The 17,744-nt window shown below is 44.6% G+C and overlaps 1 protein-coding gene across 2 annotated transcripts; it reads right to left on the reverse strand.

Moving 5' to 3' along the window:
* Positions 1 to 2,892: 2,892 nt before the first annotated feature.
* LOC120928062 (leukocyte cysteine proteinase inhibitor 1-like) lies at positions 2,893 to 17,391 on the reverse strand. Of its 2 annotated transcripts, XR_005747167.1 has the most exons (4): positions 17,286 to 17,391; positions 5,978 to 6,079; positions 3,058 to 3,251; positions 2,893 to 3,027 (listed from the first exon to the last, which is right to left on the reverse strand). XR_005747167.1 is itself a non-coding variant. In XM_040339139.1 (3 exons), the coding sequence occupies exons 1-3, from the start codon at positions 17,352 to 17,354 to the stop codon at positions 3,123 to 3,125; spliced, it is 300 nt and encodes a 99-aa protein (XP_040195073.1). In that variant the 5' UTR covers positions 17,355 to 17,391; the 3' UTR covers positions 2,893 to 3,122. The 2 variants fall into 2 exon arrangements, 1 of the variants encoding a protein (XP_040195073.1); XM_040339139.1 differs by having other exon boundaries at positions 2,893 to 3,251.
* Between the last annotated feature and the right edge of the window lie 353 nt (positions 17,392 to 17,744).

Here is a 17,744-nt window from a genome sequence, read left to right on the forward strand (position 1 = left end):
AATTTGTTTACATTGCGGTATTCATTATTTTGATCATTTTTAAAAATAACCAATTTGAAAATCCGCAGTACTAACTAATAACTATTAAATTATAAGTATTGGAATTTCCTTTCAAATTTGGCTGTTGGTGAACATAACGAATACGAATTTATCCCAAGTTACGAATTATATGAAAAAATAAATTCTGCATTAAAACGAATGGAACGTAACAAATAATAATATAAATAATGGGCCAGATTCTCGTAGATCGGCGTAATTTTGTGCGGGCGTAACGTATCCGATTTACGTTACCCCTCCGCAACTTAGACGGGCAAGTGCTGTATGCTCCGTAAGTTGCGGCGGCGTAGCGTAAATAGGCCGGCGTAAGCCCACCTAATTCAAATTTGGAACAGGGGGGCGTGTTTTATGTAAATAACTTGTGACCCGACGTGATTGACGTTTTTCACGAACGGCGCATGCGCCGTCCGTGGAATATCCCAGTGTGCATTGCTCCAAAGTACGCCGCAAGGACGTATTGGTTTCGACGTGAACGTAAATGACGTCCAGCCCCATTCACGGATGACTTACGCAAACAACGTAAAATATTCAAAATTCGACGCGGAAACGACGGCCATACTTAACATTGGTACGCCGCATGTACGCCACCATATAGCAGGGGTAACTTTACGCCGGGAAAAGCCTAACGTAAACGGCGTATCTGTACTGCGTCGGCCGGGCGTACGTTCGTGAATTTGCGTATCTCGCTGATTTACATATTTCTAGGCGTAAATCAGCGTACACGCCCCTAGCGGCCAGCGTAAATATGCAGTTAAGATCCGACGGCGTAAGAGACTTACGCCGGTCGGATCTAACAGATATCTATGCGTAACTGATTCTATGAATCAGGCGCATAGATACGACCCCGCACACTCAGAGTTACGACGGCATATCCGGAGATACGCCGTCGTAACTCAGTTGTGAATCCGGGCCAATGTTTTTATCAGTTACGCGGCATCTGTTATATTGTATAATTTGTAACTTCGGATAAATTTGTTACGTTCACTAGCAGCCAAATTTTGGAAGGAAATTTCAATGCCTATAATTTAATAGTTAGTTGTTTTATTTCGGAACTTTTTCGATAATTAGAATTTTCTCGTTTAACGGGTTTTCGTTAATTTGAATATTTCCAAATTAACATTGTCAAAGCGAATTTGAAACAAAATGAATTGCACGTGTTTCTTGTGGGACAATAACCTTGTTGGGGGTGGAGCTCCTCTAAAGACAGGTATGCCTTGGAGGTGCAATATCACTTGGGCACCATTCACACAGGCGCCAAGGCCCATAATCCCTCAATGGGTCTGGTTTATGTAGTGACCTGCCGGGTGCTACATGCATTTTAGAAGCCCCACACCTATCAAATTAGGCTAAGTGGCTATGTTCATGCAGCCTCTGTCCCCATAGACCTGAATGGGCTGGCTGTATGCAGGATCTGACAACTGCGGCTGCAAACGCGCCCTGTTCCCAGACTACGGACCTTGGGGTCTGTATGACTGAGGCTTTAAAGAACCCCCATCAGGCCATGGTAGGCATCAGAAATTTTTGGGCCCCTTTTACAGCTTTAGGCCTGGGGCCCCTTTAACCTGACCACCAACATTCCCAAGGACTGAATCCACCCACTGGCCACTCACACCTGTACGCACTGGGGGGGTGCCCCCCCACACCTGTACGCACTGGGGGGTGCCCCCCCCACACCTGTATGCACTCGGGGGGGCCCCACACACCTGTATGCACTCGGGGGGCCCCCACACCTGTAGGCACTCGGGGGGCCCCCACACACCTGTAGGCACTCGGGGGGCCCCCACACACCTGTATGCACTCGGGGGGCCCCCACACACCTGTATGCACTCGGGGGGGCCCCACACACCTGTATGCACTCGGGGGGGCCTCCACACCTGTAGGCACTCAGGGGGAGTGCCCCCCTCCACCCCTGTACTCGAAGGGGCCCCCCTCCACACCTGTACGCACTCGGAAGACCCCCCTCCACACCTGTATGCATTTAGGGGGGCCCCTCCTCCCCACCTGTATGCACTGGGGAGCCCCCCTCCACACCTGTATGCACTCGGGGGCACCCTCTTCCACACCTGTATGCACTCGGGGAGGCACCCTCTTCCAAACTTGTATGCACTCGGTGGGCACCCTCTTCCACACCTGTATGCACTTGGTGGGGCACCCCCCTCCACACCTGTATGCACTCGGGGGGGGCCCTCCTCCACACCTGTACGCACTCACCCCCCTCACACCTGTGCTGAAGGATGTGATTTCTGATGGTTGTGGGAGTAAAAACATGTCTTATATGAGGAAAATCATATCTTAATGCCGCGTACACACGACCGTTTTTCGGTCATGTGTAGTTTGTGTGTCGTTTTTCAGTGTGTAAGCTCCAGAGCATTTTTCACGATCTAAAAAATGGGCATTAAAAATTTCGAACATGCTCTATTTTTTCACAACGTTGTAAAAAATGGTCGTGTGTGGGGCTTTACCGACGTGAAAAAAACGTGCATGCTCAGAAGCAAGTTATGAGACGGGAGCGCTCGTTCTGGTAAAACTACCGTTCATAATGGAGTAAGCACATACATCACGCTGTAACAGACAGAAAAGCGCGAATCGTCTTTTACTAACACGGAATCAGCTAAAGCAGCCCCAAGGGTGGCGCCATCCGAATGGAACTTCACCCTTTATAATGCCGTCGTACGTGTTGTAAGCCGTTTTAATGATCGGGTTGAAAAAAATGTAGTTTTTTAGACCCTTAAAAACATAATTTTTTAGAACCCGAAAAACGGTCGTGTGTACGCGGCATTAGTCTATAGGCTGAAGCCTTCTGTGACTGATAGTAAGTTCAGCTCTACACACAGATAACAACAAAAGATTTTATTCAAGGATTAACATTGAAAATACAAGGAGACGTATCGGATATATATTGGAGTTCCCGGGACACCATGGTAAGAGGAAGGGATTGGAGAGAACGATAGAGAGGGGAGATGATGATGATGATGATGATGATGATGATGATGATGACGACAGGACAGAGTTGGATACAGAAGGATTCCCCGGAATATCATCCACTGCGTCCTCTCAAATACAATTTAGCAATCCCCGAGTTTATCTCCTTTTTTCTTATTCAGCTTGTAAGACTCCAACTTTGGTTTATCATCTACACCAGGCAGAGGTTCATACACATGAAGGTGGACATAAGCGTTATTTCCAACGTCAACCTGAAAAGATTAGAAAAAAGTTCAGATGAAAAAAATGACACCAATAATCTTGTATTTTCGTTAATATTCTAGAAATAGCGAAGTTCCACCCGTTTTAAAAGTCAACAACTACAAAAAGTGTATCTGCTGACTTTTAATAATCAGACACTCCCCTGTTCCAGGGTCCAGCGATGCGGGCGTACGAAGCTCCGCTCCTCTCCGCGGCGCCAGCATTCTAACTGTGGGCGCCCTGCTGTGGCTTTACTGCCGGGCACGTAGGGTGACCACATTTCCAATCTACCATTCAGGGACACCCTCCCTTCCCAAAAATCAGCTTGACAGTGATTGGACACAAGAGGCGGGATTTATGATTTTTCCAATCACAAGCAGGGGGTGGGATTGTGCTCCTCCAGGCATTCCCGGCCAGGACAAGTACTGTCAGTGATGTGGAAGCCTTTTTTGGGGGAATCAGATTGGCCTGGGGGGGGGGGTGTCTGTGTCAGTTTCATTCCGGGACACTGTATTGTCCTGGAATGAATGTACCCGCGACAGACCACGGGCTGTGAGAGGCCGGGCAATCTTCTGGGACCTGTGACCAGTGTTGTCAGTAACTGCGTTAAAGTAAACGCTGTTACTTATCGCAGTTACTTTTGAGGGTAACGAGTAATCTAACTGATTACTCCTCCCCTCATGGTAACGCTGTTCCCATTATTCGGGCGGCGTTACCGCAATTACATCTACCGCCACTAGATGGCAGCAGAGTAATTGCTGAGTTGGCTGCCGCTGGTGGTAAATAGCGCTGCTGAGCGGCGCGCCGATGTGTCGTGCTAGTCAAGTCACGAGCGCATGTCAGTGAGGGCGCCGTGACCTCTTTCCGTCGCCCACTGACCCGCCCACAGCAGTGGCTACATCTCCTGCCCTGGCGCCCGCTGTATTCCACGAAGGGAAGAGGAGGTGAGTTAAGTCCGCCCCATCTCCTCCCCATGTACCCCCTTGTGCCTGCCCACAACCCCTTGTGCAGCCATTCTGTGCCTGGGAAGGGGTGTGGGCGGGAGATTTCAAAGCAGCCAGCGCAACTGATGTGATGGCGCTGGACATGTCTCCTCCAGGCTCCAGCATCAGCAGTCAGCAGGAGGACAAGGACGAGTGGGAGGCGCGCCGCGCAAGCTGCCAGGGAGCTGCTGGAAGAAGCAGCAGAGCACCTCCCGGAAAACAAGAAGGTACTTGGCATCGTACACAGACACAGACCTATCTTCCTATCCCTCTCTCTCTCAGCCCCCCTTTCTCTCTCAGCCCCCCTCTCTGTCCACTATCCTCTCTCTGAGCCCCTCTCTCACTCACCCCCCTCTCTGTCCACTACCTTCTCTTAGCCCCCCTCTCTCTCTCAGCCTCCCACTCTGTCCACTAACCTCTCTCTCTCTCAGCCTCACCTCTCAAGATCTTATAGAACGTAATTGCATTGTAGAATATTAAAAACAAAGTCAGTTACTTTAGTGAGTAACTAATTACTTTTTCAATGTAGTAACTGAGTCACTAACGCAATTACTTTTTCGGAGAAGTAATTTGTAACTGTAACGAATTACTTTTTTAAAGTGAGATGAGCAACACTGCCTGTGACGTATCCCAGAAGATTGCAGGGGGGTGGAGAGGTGATCTTCCTTCCGGCGCCGCAGTACCAGGGGAGGAAGTGGGAGCTGGGTGCCTGTCATGATGCAGTTTGTTCACTAAGGTTCTCTAAAAAGCCTCTGTGGACTTCACAGAACAGCTGTATTTATACTGAGATTTAATTACACACAGGTGGACTCTATTTACTAATTAGGTGACTTCTCAAGGCAATTGGTTCCATTCTATTTAAGTTAGGGGTATCAGAGTAAAGGGGGCCGAATACAAATGTACACCCTACACTTTTCTCATATTTATTTGTAAAAATAATTAAAAAATCCTTTATCATTTTCCTTCCACTTCACAATTATGAGCCAATTTGTGTTGGCCTATCACATGAAATCCCAATAAAATACATTTACGTTTTTTGGTTGTAACCTGAGGAAATGTGGAAAATTTCAAGGGGTATGAATACTTTTTCAAGGCAGTGTATATCTGCTGTCTTCAGCTTTATATACTATTTAGAAAGTTCAGATCTAGTTAGGAGATTTTCTCTTCCTGTTCAACACAGTAAAATCTGGGCAGACAGTCAAGACAGCTGATTGGAGGGAAGGCGCACACACCCTCTCTCCTCATAGGTAGAGACTTTTAGAGCTGATCATTGAATAGTTCAGGGCTCTGCTAATCTATTTATAACATCCTCCCCAACACAAAACTCCGGCTGCTTTTTATTATATGTGACTGAGAACTTGTCAGCAGTTATCAGGCTGATAAGAGAAGAACAGAGCAGGAGACAGCTAGGGGACATAGTGCTTTGGAGGGAGATAACAAAACACTGCAGATATTATACAGGTATGTGCCCAGCTCTGGTTTACATCCACTTTAAGATACATTAGGCACCTTGTATGATTTTGTCATGCAACAATTGAACGTTTTAATGTTTGTAATAAAGTTTTGTTAAATCTTTTATGTATATGTATGAAAAGTTCTATATCCATATTTTCCTGGGGTTATTTATTTAAAATCTCTATTGTCTTTACTTATTTTTGGTTTGGCTAAAATTTGGGTTGCTAAAGTATCATAGATAATATCCAGAGTAACCTCCAAAACTTTGTGCTGAAGTCTTCACATAAAGCCAACATTACCTCCATCCAGTAATTCATGCCAGCAACAACCTGGGTAATGACACTGTGCACCTTAAATTTACTGGGGTGTGTCCCAGACTTTGTCACAAACTGATCTTTAACCTGAAAGCAAAAAACAAACTGTGTTAACTTCAGGAGAAAATCCATTTATTCAAGAGAATCTGAAGAGTCAGAGAATGCTGTAGACACAGAATTAGGGATGACCTTCGTATTCGAGTCGAACTCATGTTTCGATCGTTCATCGAATTACGAACGTTTTGGGCCGTTCGCGCCAAATTCGAGTTACGTTTCACAGCCCATAATTCACTGCGGCATCGCAGTGCATTGCTGGCTGATGATTGGCCAAGCATGCACTATGACCCGCATGCTTGGCCAATCACAGCTTGCAAAAAACGGAGAGCCATAATATGGGGGTTTAGTACATGCCCCACACTATAAAAGGCCACTTGCAGGTCGGCCTTGTGTTGTGTGTTGCGATGGTTAAAAGAGAGAAGACAGAGAGAGAGAGAGTGTAATTTTTAGTAGGTAGATAGAGCAGGCAGGCTAGTCAGTTAAAGTTACAGTGTGTAGAGGATATATATGCATCCCAGGTGTTGTATATATATTTATACACTGTATAGTTTAGCTAGATCCGCTCTTCCTAATTTACTGGCAGGCAGGTGATTGTGCTAACTGCAGTATTCTCATGTGGTGTATTGCCTGTGTCCTCTGCAGTGTGCACCATAAAGCTACGTGGTGTGTGTACTGCCCGTGTCCTCTGCAGTTTGCACCTAAAGCTACTTGGTGTGTACTTCCCGTGTCCTCTGCAGATTGCACCTAAAGCTACGTAGTGTGTACTGCCCGTGTCCTCTGCAGTGTGCACCTAAAGCTACTTGGTGTGTACTCCCCGTGTCCTCTGCAGTTTGCACCTAAAGTTACGTAGTGTGTACTGCCCGTGTCCTCTGCAGTTTGCACCTAAAGCTACTTGGTGTGTACTGCCCGTGTCCTCTGCAGTCTGCACCTAAAGCTACGTGGTGTGTGTACTGTCTGTGTCTGTGCTATTTTTCTCACTGATTTTCATCCATATTGCAGGGGCCAGACATTACATCAAAGCCGCAAGCAGTTTTAAATTACTTTTTTCTTATAGTAATCTCATTTTGTGCAGGGACAGTTCTAAACACGTGCCACTTCACAGGCATACTATAGACAGCCAGCAGGTACGATATTTAAAGGAATTTTTCATTTATTTTTATTTTTTTATTTATTGAAGCATCATTAATGGGGGGGGGGGGGTGTTCGGCACATCCCTACACATAATCCTTTATGGACTGTGGTTAATTATAAATGATATACCTTCAAATAAAATATATGGTGAATGGGTATTTTTGAGGGGGATTCCCAGCTGTCTATATACAGTATTACTGCAGTTGTCGACATAATTGAAGCAGGATTAACATTGCTGGATGCTGTGATTGATGTGGAATTAATTTGTGAGGACAGTAGTAACATCAATTAAGCAGGTAAGTATGTGTGTTTTAATTAAAGGAATTTTTAATTTGGTGTGTGTGTATTTACATTTAACTCTTTATGTGAATGGATAAGGGGTACTAATATTACCCCTGTACTCATTCCCCTGGAAGGGGGCTTCCAGATTCCACCATAAGTCCCCCATTTTACCCCCACCTCTTTTTTTGTTGGGGGTGGGCATCGGAGATAGGGAAGAGACATCGGTCCTCTCAATATTAGGACATGGGTACTTTTCAATGAGGGGAGGCTTTGCCAGTCTTCCTGCAAGGTATCTCCCTCAGGTTGAAAGGCATGTGGCCTGGTTTGATACAGGAAGAGGGGCGCATGCCCACGGCCCTCCCTTTTCTGGCCACCTGAGCTGTATGCCTGAGTAGAATCTTAAGGGGAAACCCACATTAATTATAGAGGGGGAATGTATTTGGTGGCATACTTGGACCGACAACATCATTGTCTTTCAAAAATCAAAGAAAAATAGGATTCCCATGTGTAGTACTAGCCCTAAATATAGGGGAGGTGTAATCAAAATGTATAATAAACAATGATACAAAACATGAAAACAGATGATTCTACAAACCCAACTGAGCTAACTACATAATTAAATTGCATCAGAAAGCTATACAAAAAAACAGAACCCCCACAATCCCCAAAGCCTCCAAAGAACATCCTAAATACCTCACCCTGTATGGGACAGAAATGCACCACCTCTCGTAACAAGCGAGGGATGGGGATCTGAGCAGGGAGCTGAGCCCACCCTCTCCAATACAAACACCCCCCTTAAAAATCACTCTAAGCCAACCTATCAGAGATCCCCAAGACCCATCATTGTCTTTGGCAGAACCCTTGAAGAGCACTTCTGTACCCGGAGGCAGGCAGGGAACAGCATACTGTAGCGCACTCCCTTGACACGCAGGGCCTGCTTCACCGCATAAAAGGACTTACGGAGCTTTTGGGTTTCAATCGAGAAGTCCGGAAAAAAACATAAAGCGCACAGCCTCGTGGCAGATGTCATCTATCTTGCAGGCATTCCTCAGGATTTGGTCTCCGTCCCTAAAATTGAGCAACCGAAACATGAAGGTACGAGGTGGAGCTCCCCGGAGGAACAGTGGCATACTGTGAGCCCGATCCACAGCAAAGAACTATGAGAAGGCTGCCTGGGGGAAGAGCATGCGGAGCAGCCGCTCCCTGTATGCAGATGGATCTGAGCCCTCAGGCAGACCAATAATCGGAGGTTGTTTCGCCGGTTGCAGTTCTCCACATCCTCCGCTCTTGATTTAAGGTGTTTCATCCGCACCTGGAGGGTATGCAGGGAGTCCGAGTGATCTCGGACAGTGTCCTCCATATCTCCCACCCTCCGCTCAACCTCAGTGACACACTGGCAGACCTTTTCAAAATCCTGTCTAATGAGGCCAATCTCCTGCTGCACTGTATCGATCTTTGTAGTGAGGGAGGATAAAGTAGATTGGCAGCCCATGATAGCCTGCAAGAGGGCTGCAAAGTTGCTTTGCTCTGTGAGAGCAGACTCCGGGTCCGTGTCACCATGCTGCTGAGAGCTGCCACGTGTGCAGAAGCACCGCGAGTAGGAGAATTTCCGAGATTTCTGTGTTCCAAGTTTTTTTGGGCTCCGTGTCATCATCTGCAGGGAGAGAACAGGAGTAGTAGTGGGCTCTCCAGAATAATTTCAGGATAGGGAAACCAGATAAATTCCCTGCGGTGGCGGCAGAGCTTCTTAACTAGGCATCCATCACAATTGCCATCTTGGACATGCCCCCTTGGAGAATGTCTTGAAGAGATTTCATGATGAGGGGTTGAAGTTGTCCCTTGACGAATGTCATTTTTATCAGTCTTCTGTCAATTATTTTGGACAAATCATTTCCACTAAAGAATGGCTACAGATCCCAAGAAGTTGGAAGCTGTCACCTCCTGATCAAGACCAAGCAACGTGACTGACCTGAAGTTATTTCTGGAGTTCTGCTCCTATTATCAACAGTTCATGGAGAGATTTGCCAAGGTAGCCATACCCCTCAATGAGCTGCTGAGGAGTGAGGGGGAAGAAGGCTCATAATTGCTGATACCAACCAGTCAAGTCAAAGGGCCCAGGAAATCCCAAGGATTGTTACAGGATGAATGGTCTATTCAGTGTGAATGAGCATTTTGCCAGCCAGTTTGACCAGTGCCTCTGTCCTGACCTACACTGATCCAACTCGACCCTTCAAGTTACATGTTGACACCAGCCAAGATGGGCTAGGTAAGGTATTATATCAGCAGCATGATGGACACCTACAAGCTGTTTCCTATGTATTTGTTTGGCGTGGACTTCGAATTCAAGACGGAGAATAATCTGCTCATGTACACGCTCACCATAGTCAAGCCACAGGACATCGGTGGTTGGCTGTCCTATCTGGTTTTCACTTCAGCCTGAAGTATCATTCAGGAGTAAAAAACAGAGATGCTGACTCCCTATCAAGGAAATCGTGTGGCCCTGAAACCCCCGCCGAAATGTGGACTCGGCTGACATCAGAAGGGATCCAAGCATTATGTCAAGGGGTTGAAAATCATGTCAAGGGAGCTACTGGAGCCAAAGCAGTTGGAGTTGCTGCTGCAGGTTTACTCAAGCTCTACTGTGACGTCACTGAAGTAATGCCACGTACACATGGTCGGACTTTCCAACGGGCAAACCTCCGTCGGAATTTCCAATGGAAAAATAGAGAACCTGCTCTCTATCTAAGTCCGTAGGAAATTCCGACATAAAAAGTCCGATGGGGCATACACACGGTCGGAATATCCGGTAAAAAGCTTGAATCTGACTATTTCTGTCTAAAATTCCGACCGTGTGTATGCGGCATTAGAGGTGGAGAACTGCCTACTCTAGAAGAAAGACCTAAGAAAAGATTAAACAGAAGACCCTTTATGCAGTTTAACCCAGAAAGCCTTTAAGAGTGGATGCTTAGAGCTCTTGCTAATGAACTCTCCAAAAGAAGCCTGCCTGGTCAACAAAAGATGGGAATGACTAGAGCTACATTACACGGTGGTCTACAAAAGGGGCCCTTCAGATAATCCTGAAAACAAGTGGCAATTGTTTCTACCAGGGAAACATAGAGGAACTGTGGTAGCTGGCTTGCTTGATGACCATGGTCATAAGGGCCTGAGAGGACTTTTAGTTTAGTGAGAAACTGGTTCTACTGGGCTTGCATACGCTGCATATGGGGAAAGACTTAGCACTCTAGAGCTACCCCAATAGACCACCTCCAAAGTAAAGGACCCATGGGGTTGGTGTGCATTGACTTCTATTGCTTAGACCCCAATTCAAGTGGACAGGGAAATTTCCTGGTGGTGAAGACCATTTCACCCATTATGCCTAGTTGTTTCCAACAAAAAAAATCACGCCCCACACTATATAAGGCTGCTTACATAGCAGCCGTGTATAGTGTGTGGACGGAGATAGATTGAGCTAGATTAGGCAGGCAGATTAGTTAGTGCCAGTGTATTTGATATATATACTGTATACAGTCAGTCAATGTATATATACTGTATTTATATATATATATATATACTCTGCATTTAGTGTAGACTAGATATTCAGTCAGTGCAGGCAGTGTAGTTTATATAACATAGCGTATTGAAAAGGTTAAGGGGAACCCTGCGCCAAAATTGGAAACAAATGGCGTGGGGGTAACCCCCCAAAAACCATACCAGGCCCTTCAGGTCTGGTATGGATTTTAAGAGAAACCCGTACCAATTTTTTTGAAAAAATGGCGTGGGGGTCCCCCCCAAAATCCATACCAGGCCCTCCAGGTCTGGTATGATTTTAAGGGTATTTTTAAAATAAAATGGCGTGGGAGTCCCCCCAAAATCCATACCAGACTCTTATCCAAACATGCAACCTGGCAGGCTGCAGGAAATGGGGGGACGAGAGAGCACCCCCCTCCTGAACCGTACCAGGCCACATGCCCTCAGCAATTTCTACAATGTACCCAATACCCATTCACATAGGGTAGTGGGATCTGGGTGCAAGGGTTGTGGGGATGAGGCCCTTGTCCCCATCAACATGGGGACAAGGTGCTTTGGGAGGACCCCATAGCACTTTCCCCATGTTGAGGGCATGTGGCCTGGTATGGTTCAGGAGGGGGGGCCTTTTCCTGCGGCCTGCCCGGTTGCATGCTCGGATAAGGGTCTGGTATGGATTTTGGGGTGACCCCCAGGCAATTTTATTTTTGCATTTTGGCACGGGGTTCCCCTTAAAATTCATACCAGACCTTTCATTAATTCTCTTAAGCAACTCTTCCTCTCTTTTATTTGGAGGCTTAAACCGCCTAGATTCAAATACACCACTCTGACCAGACCTGTGGACAGTGGGGGCTTGGCTCTCCCTGATTGCCACAAGTATTTCTTGGCCACTCAGCTTGTGACCGCCCATTGGTGGTTGCAGCCAGACCTGACCAATTCTGTGGTGGTGCTGGAGGCGGCTATAGTGGGGTCTCTGGAGGCCTTGAAGGGGTTGCTATTCAGGGGGCCTAAAACGCCTCACCATCTCACCCCTTCTATGCGTACCACTATGCGGGCATGGGAGGTGGGTGAGGCGCTGAGGGCACCCCAGCCAAACTCCTGGTTTCCTCACACCCCCCTGTGGCTGAACCCTAACCTATCACAGTTCAATACCATCCCGGATCCACAAGCCTGGTCCAAAAACAAAATACTGACCCTTGAGCATGTTATCACCAACAGAGAGCTCACAGCCTTTCACGTTTTACGCACCAAATTTAATGTGCCTGCACAGGCCCATTTTAGGTATCTTCAAATAGCTCATGCCTACAGGTGTCAGTTTTTAGGCCAACCAGTTGAATTGGCATACTCGAAGCTCGAATGCACCCTTCGGTTGAAAGACTTGGAGAAACTCACGTCTCAGCTCTACAGGTACCTGCTGGTTGCCGCCGGCCCTGAGTTGACATACCGGAGCTGGACGAGGACGACTGGAGGGAGATTTGCGACTTTCCCTTCTCCCCTCTGGTCTCAGCTAGGGACAAACTGGTCCAATACAAAATTGTGCATATAGCTCACTACACGCCTCACAGGCTGCATCAGATGTCGCTGGTGCATTCTCCGGCATGCTGGCGTTGCTCCTACCAACCGGGTGACTTTTTCCACATTTTTGGGGTTTGCCCAGCAATCGAACATTATTGGAAAGAAGTATTCCAGGTGATTGCTAAGGTCACTAAGACTCGTGTTCCTTATGATCTTAAATATTGTCTGCTGGGGCTGGTGGAACAACTGTCAATGCTCAGAGCCAGGAAAATACTCATATCTCTGCTATTGTACTATGCTCATAAGGACATTACAATGAACTGGAAACAATCGTCTCCCCCCCCCCTCTGTCAGATTATGGAAAAGCTTAGTGAATGCCAGTTTACCCATGTATAAAGCCACCTACTCGGGCAGGGGTTGTCCACATAAATTTGAAAAGGTATGGCACTGTTGGCTAGATGATAAAACCATGGCAACTGATGCAGTAACCAATTCCTAGATTAACACTATGGCCCGGATTCACAAAGCACTTACGCCGACGTATCTCGAGATACGCCGCGTAGGTCTATCTATGCGCCGTCGTATCTCAATGCGCCGTGCCCACAATCTGAGATACGCCTGAAAATAGGCTGCATACGACCGACGTAACTTTCCTACGCCAGCTTATCGTGTGCGCATATTTACGCTGGCCGCATTGGGCGCTCCCATTGATTTTCTATGCGCATATGCAAATGAGGGAGATACGCCGATTTACAAACTTACTTGCGCCCCGGCGCATAATATACGCGGTTTGCGTAAGGCGTACATCCGGCGTAAAGTTATTCCACATATAGGAGGCGCAACTCATGCAAAGGTATGGACCAGGGAACAGAGCCGTCGTATTTTACGTCGTTTACGTAGTACGTGAAAAGGGCTGGGCGTAGGTTACGTTCACGTCATAGGCAGTGATCCGTCGTATCTTAGGGAGTATTTACGATGTGATTCTGCGCATGCGCACTGGGTTGCGTCCACGGGACGGCGCATGCACCGTACGTTATTTGTATCTTTGTGACGCTCAATCCATCATTTACATAGGGTCACGCCTCATTAGCATGGCTCACGCCCACTTTCACCTACGCTGGCTTACGCCGAGGAAACCTAGCATAGATTTGGGGGCGAGTGCTTTGTGAATCCAGTGCTTGCATCTGTGCGCTGCGTCGGCGTAGCGTATATTAGATACACTATGCTCGCATAAATATGCGCCGATGTATGTGAATCCAGGCCATGATCTCTAGTCTATATTGACCCAACTATTCTCATGTTGCATTATCCTGTCGGTTCCAATTTGAGCACAGATTCTCCTGAACTGAACCTCTCCCCACATTGGGGTTATAGTATAAGTTAGTTTGTTTATGTTGTATGTTGTGCCCTGTTGCGGTATGTTGCCGCATCAGAAGAACTGCCCCTGCGTGGGAAAAGGTTTGGCCCCTGCGTGGGATAATTTTGTATGCTAATGAAAAATGTAATAAAAAAGATTTTGCAAAAAAAAAAAAATTAGCACTTTAGATTTTTCACATTCGTGTTCCATACACTTTAACGGTGTTCGCATGTTTTCACCAATTTGTTGTCTGTTTGAGTGTTCTGCTGCAAAACGAACCAGGGGGGTGCTTGCTTATCCCTACTGAGGACCTGGATCACCTGCTGGTGGCATTGTTGAATGGTTCCGGTGGCCACCAGTCTCCACTCTCCATGCAGCCAGCAGATCTCAGTAATGATGCTGGCTACTGGGAAGGTATATAATACCTTCCTTCAATTAATTGCATAAGGGCTTCAGTCTTTTGCCTTATTCCAGGTGGGAAAGCTTCAGAAAGGAAACTCCCCACAGCCTGTGCATTCTTTTGGCTTACTGGCATGTTTCTCAATTTGTTAATGAGCACCTCTGGCTGTCAGAAGCACTTGCTACCTTCTCCAAGTACAGCAGAAATTGCTTGAATATTGCAAAGATTAACATCCACAATGTTGCTTGTAATAACCCATCTCTTATTCACCAGTCTAGCTCTACCAGGCAGGTAGCTCCCTGCCCATTGCACTCAGTGAGCAACCCTTAATCTGAGCATACACAATATGATATACTTGCACAATCTCCTCTAGCTCTACCAACCACTGGACTGGAGGTGTTGGTACAGCAATTTAAAGCGGAGTTCCACCCAAAAGTGGAACTTCCGCTTAAACCCCTCCTCGCCCCCTTACATGCCACATATGGGGGGGAGGGGGGGCTTCAGTAGGAGTGGGTCCTAGTTCCTCCTTCCGCCCAGGGACCGCTTAGGCGACTCGTCATATCGCCTAATGGGGCCCCTTCCTGTAGGCGATCACCTGGGACACATGATAGGCCCCCGGCCCATTCGCGCATGCGCAGTGAGTGCCCGGCCTTGAAGCTGAAAGCTGTCACGGCCGGGTGCCCACAGTTAGAATGGAAGCGCCGGTGGAGAGGGGGGGGGGCAGCGAAGCTCCAGGCGGCACGACGCTGGACAGTGGAGCAGGTAAGTGTCTGTTTATTAAAAGCCAGCAGCTACACTTTTTGTAGCTGCTGACTTTTAATAAACATAAAAAAGGCTGGAACTCTGCCCTTTAAATAAATTGGATTTAGGTAGACTATCTCTTTTCATAGATAACTCTCCAAAAGATTGTAAGCTGTGTGGCCAGCTGTAGGGACAAGTCGGTCCCAATAATGAAAACCAATGCATTGCTCGTATGAATGGTATTTTATCTCTACAAGTTTACATCAAAACAAAATAATTGTAGTGGAATCAGGGCCAGGACAAGGCCATCTAGAGCCCAGAGTGCCCAGGGCAGCCGTCCCTTATGCCCAGGGCAGTAGACATGTGCAGGATGAAAACATTTGTTTTGTTTTGTTTCGTTTTGATACGTTATTTAATTAAATTTAATTAGTTTAGTTAAGTTTGTTGCATTCATTACATTCGTTTTCGGGATTCATTTTGTATTCGAAAAAAATTCTACCGCATTCGAAAAAACTCTACCGCATTCGAAATAATTGTAACGCATTCGAAAACAAATCTACAAAATTCGAAAAAATTATCAAATTCGAAATAATGCTACCACATTTAAACTAAACTATATAAAACCATTTCCTGAAATTCAAAATTCGTATAGAATGAAATCGAATTTGAATAGAAAGGATTAAAATAAAATCGAAAATACTAGAAAAGAATAGTATAGAAAAACAATAGCACAGAACAGAACGGAAATATTTTATACATCTCTATATATAGAGATATATGTAAAAAAAAGATCGAATTAGTTTTTTCTAATTTAGTAGAATTTTTTCAAATGCGGTATTTTTTTCTTATTCGGTAGATTTTTTTCGAATGCAGTAGATTTTTTTTAATCTAATTTAATTTTTCAAATATGATCAACTTTATAGGAATTCGGTCAAAATTTTTTCAAATTCTAATATGAAACTAATCTTTTATAATCTTTTCTCTTCAAATTCGATTTCATTCAATAAGAAATTCGAATTTCGTATAAAGTGAATTCAAATTCGAATAGAAAAGATTAGAATAGAATAGAAAAGAAAAACAAGAGAATAGAATAAAATATAATATATATTATAATTGATTCTATTTTGTTCTATTGTTTTTCTAGTTTATTAACTTTTCTATTATTTTCTTTTCTATTCTATTCTAATCTTTTCTATTCCAATTCGATTACATTCTATATGAAATTCGAATTTTAGAAAATGGTTATATGTAAAAAAAAAATCGAATGTGGTAGTTTTTTCTAATTTAGTAGATTTTTTTTTCAAATGCGGTAGAATTTTTTCGAATGCAGTAGATTTTTTCTAATCTAATTAAATTTTTTAAATTAGAACGACTTTTTAGGAATTCGGTCAAAAAAATTTCAAATTCTAATATGAAACTAATCTTTTATAATCTTTTCTATTCAAATTCGAATTTCGTATAAAATGAATTCAAATTCGAATAGAAAAGATTAGAATGGAATAGAAAAGAAAAACAAGAGAATAGAATAAAATATAATATATATTATAATTGATTCTATTCTGTTCTATTGTTTTTCTATTCTTTTATATTTTAGTTTCCATACATTTTTATTATTTTCCAATCTATTCTAGAATTCAAATTTATACTATTCGAATTTTGGAAGACTGTCGTGTTCATTTTTTATTACATTCTATTAACTTCTATTCTTTTTGATTCTATTGCTTTATTGTTTTATATTCTATTTTATTGTAGTTTTTAGAAAATCGATTTATATTTTTTCAAATTCGATTCGAATTTGTTTTCAATTTCTGAATAATTAAAAATGTGTCCGAATTTGAATTCGTAACAAAACTAAATGCACATGTCTACAGGGCAGCCGTCCCTCCTGCCCACCCCTTGTCCTGGCCCTGAGTGGAATGCAAATGTCTCTCTATTGGCCAATCTACACATTTGTATATTTAATTCTCATAAATATATAACAGCAAACGTTCAGAGATGTAGAAGTTATATTCAAAATAAAAAAACATTATGCAAAACACAAAATTCATGTTCATGTCAAATACATTGTGGTCCCCATTTACATTTTAGGGGTCCAGGGGTCTCAAGAAGCTTTTTTTTAAATTAAAGGGACTTTTGTGTGCAATACAGATTGTCAGTCATTGCTAATTGTATTGTTTCTTCCATAAATTTTAGGTGAGCTTATGGGATTAATTCAAAATCTCTAGTCAATAAAAAATACATTATAGTTCCCCGTAGTATTGTACCCCCCCCCCCCAAAAGTTTACCTTGTCAGCGACAGCTTGATCTTCAGCAGTAGCTGGCCTCGGTTTAGTAAAGCCTCCAGCTACACTCATTGTTGTACAGTGTTCAATAGACTAAGTACCTCAGACAATATACGGGCATATATACGGTATAATATGTGAGGGCTATACCATTCCACAGAGAGGACAGGGGTGTCTAGCAATGAGAACACTCTGCAGATGACGTGCCATTTATAAAAGAAAACTTTTACTTGTCTTTGGAAATGACACGAGACAGATGCAACAAGGTTTATTTTTTTTTATTTCTCACGCCCCCCCCCCCCCCATTCGGTGAAATGGTACAAGCAGGCCGCGGATTCATGGAGGGGAATTTGAGGGCGGCACTCAGGTCTGTGCACTAAGCAAGTTGAAAACAGTCCCACAAGGAATTTGATTCTTTTTTATAATAATTTGGCATAATTCGACTTCAATAGGTGTGTCTAT

This window comes from Rana temporaria, chromosome 2 (genome assembly GCF_905171775.1).
Source record: "Rana temporaria chromosome 2, aRanTem1.1, whole genome shotgun sequence".
Lineage (NCBI taxonomy): Eukaryota > Metazoa > Chordata > Amphibia > Anura > Ranidae > Rana > Rana temporaria.

Bases quoted from the DNA above. Each gene is read 5' to 3' on its own strand.
- LOC120928062 (XM_040339139.1), bottom strand. From the start codon at position 17,354: ATGAGTGTAGCTGGAGGCTTTACTAAACCGAGGCCAGCTACTGCTGAA. The intron at 6,080-17,285 runs GTAAACTTTTGG...TTTTGCTTTCAG, and splicing joins ATCAAGCTGTCGCTGACAAG to GTTAAAGATCAGTTTGTGAC. The intron at 3,252-5,977 runs GTAATGTTGGCT...TAATCTTTTCAG, and splicing joins GCATGAATTACTGGATGGAG to GTTGACGTTGGAAATAACGC.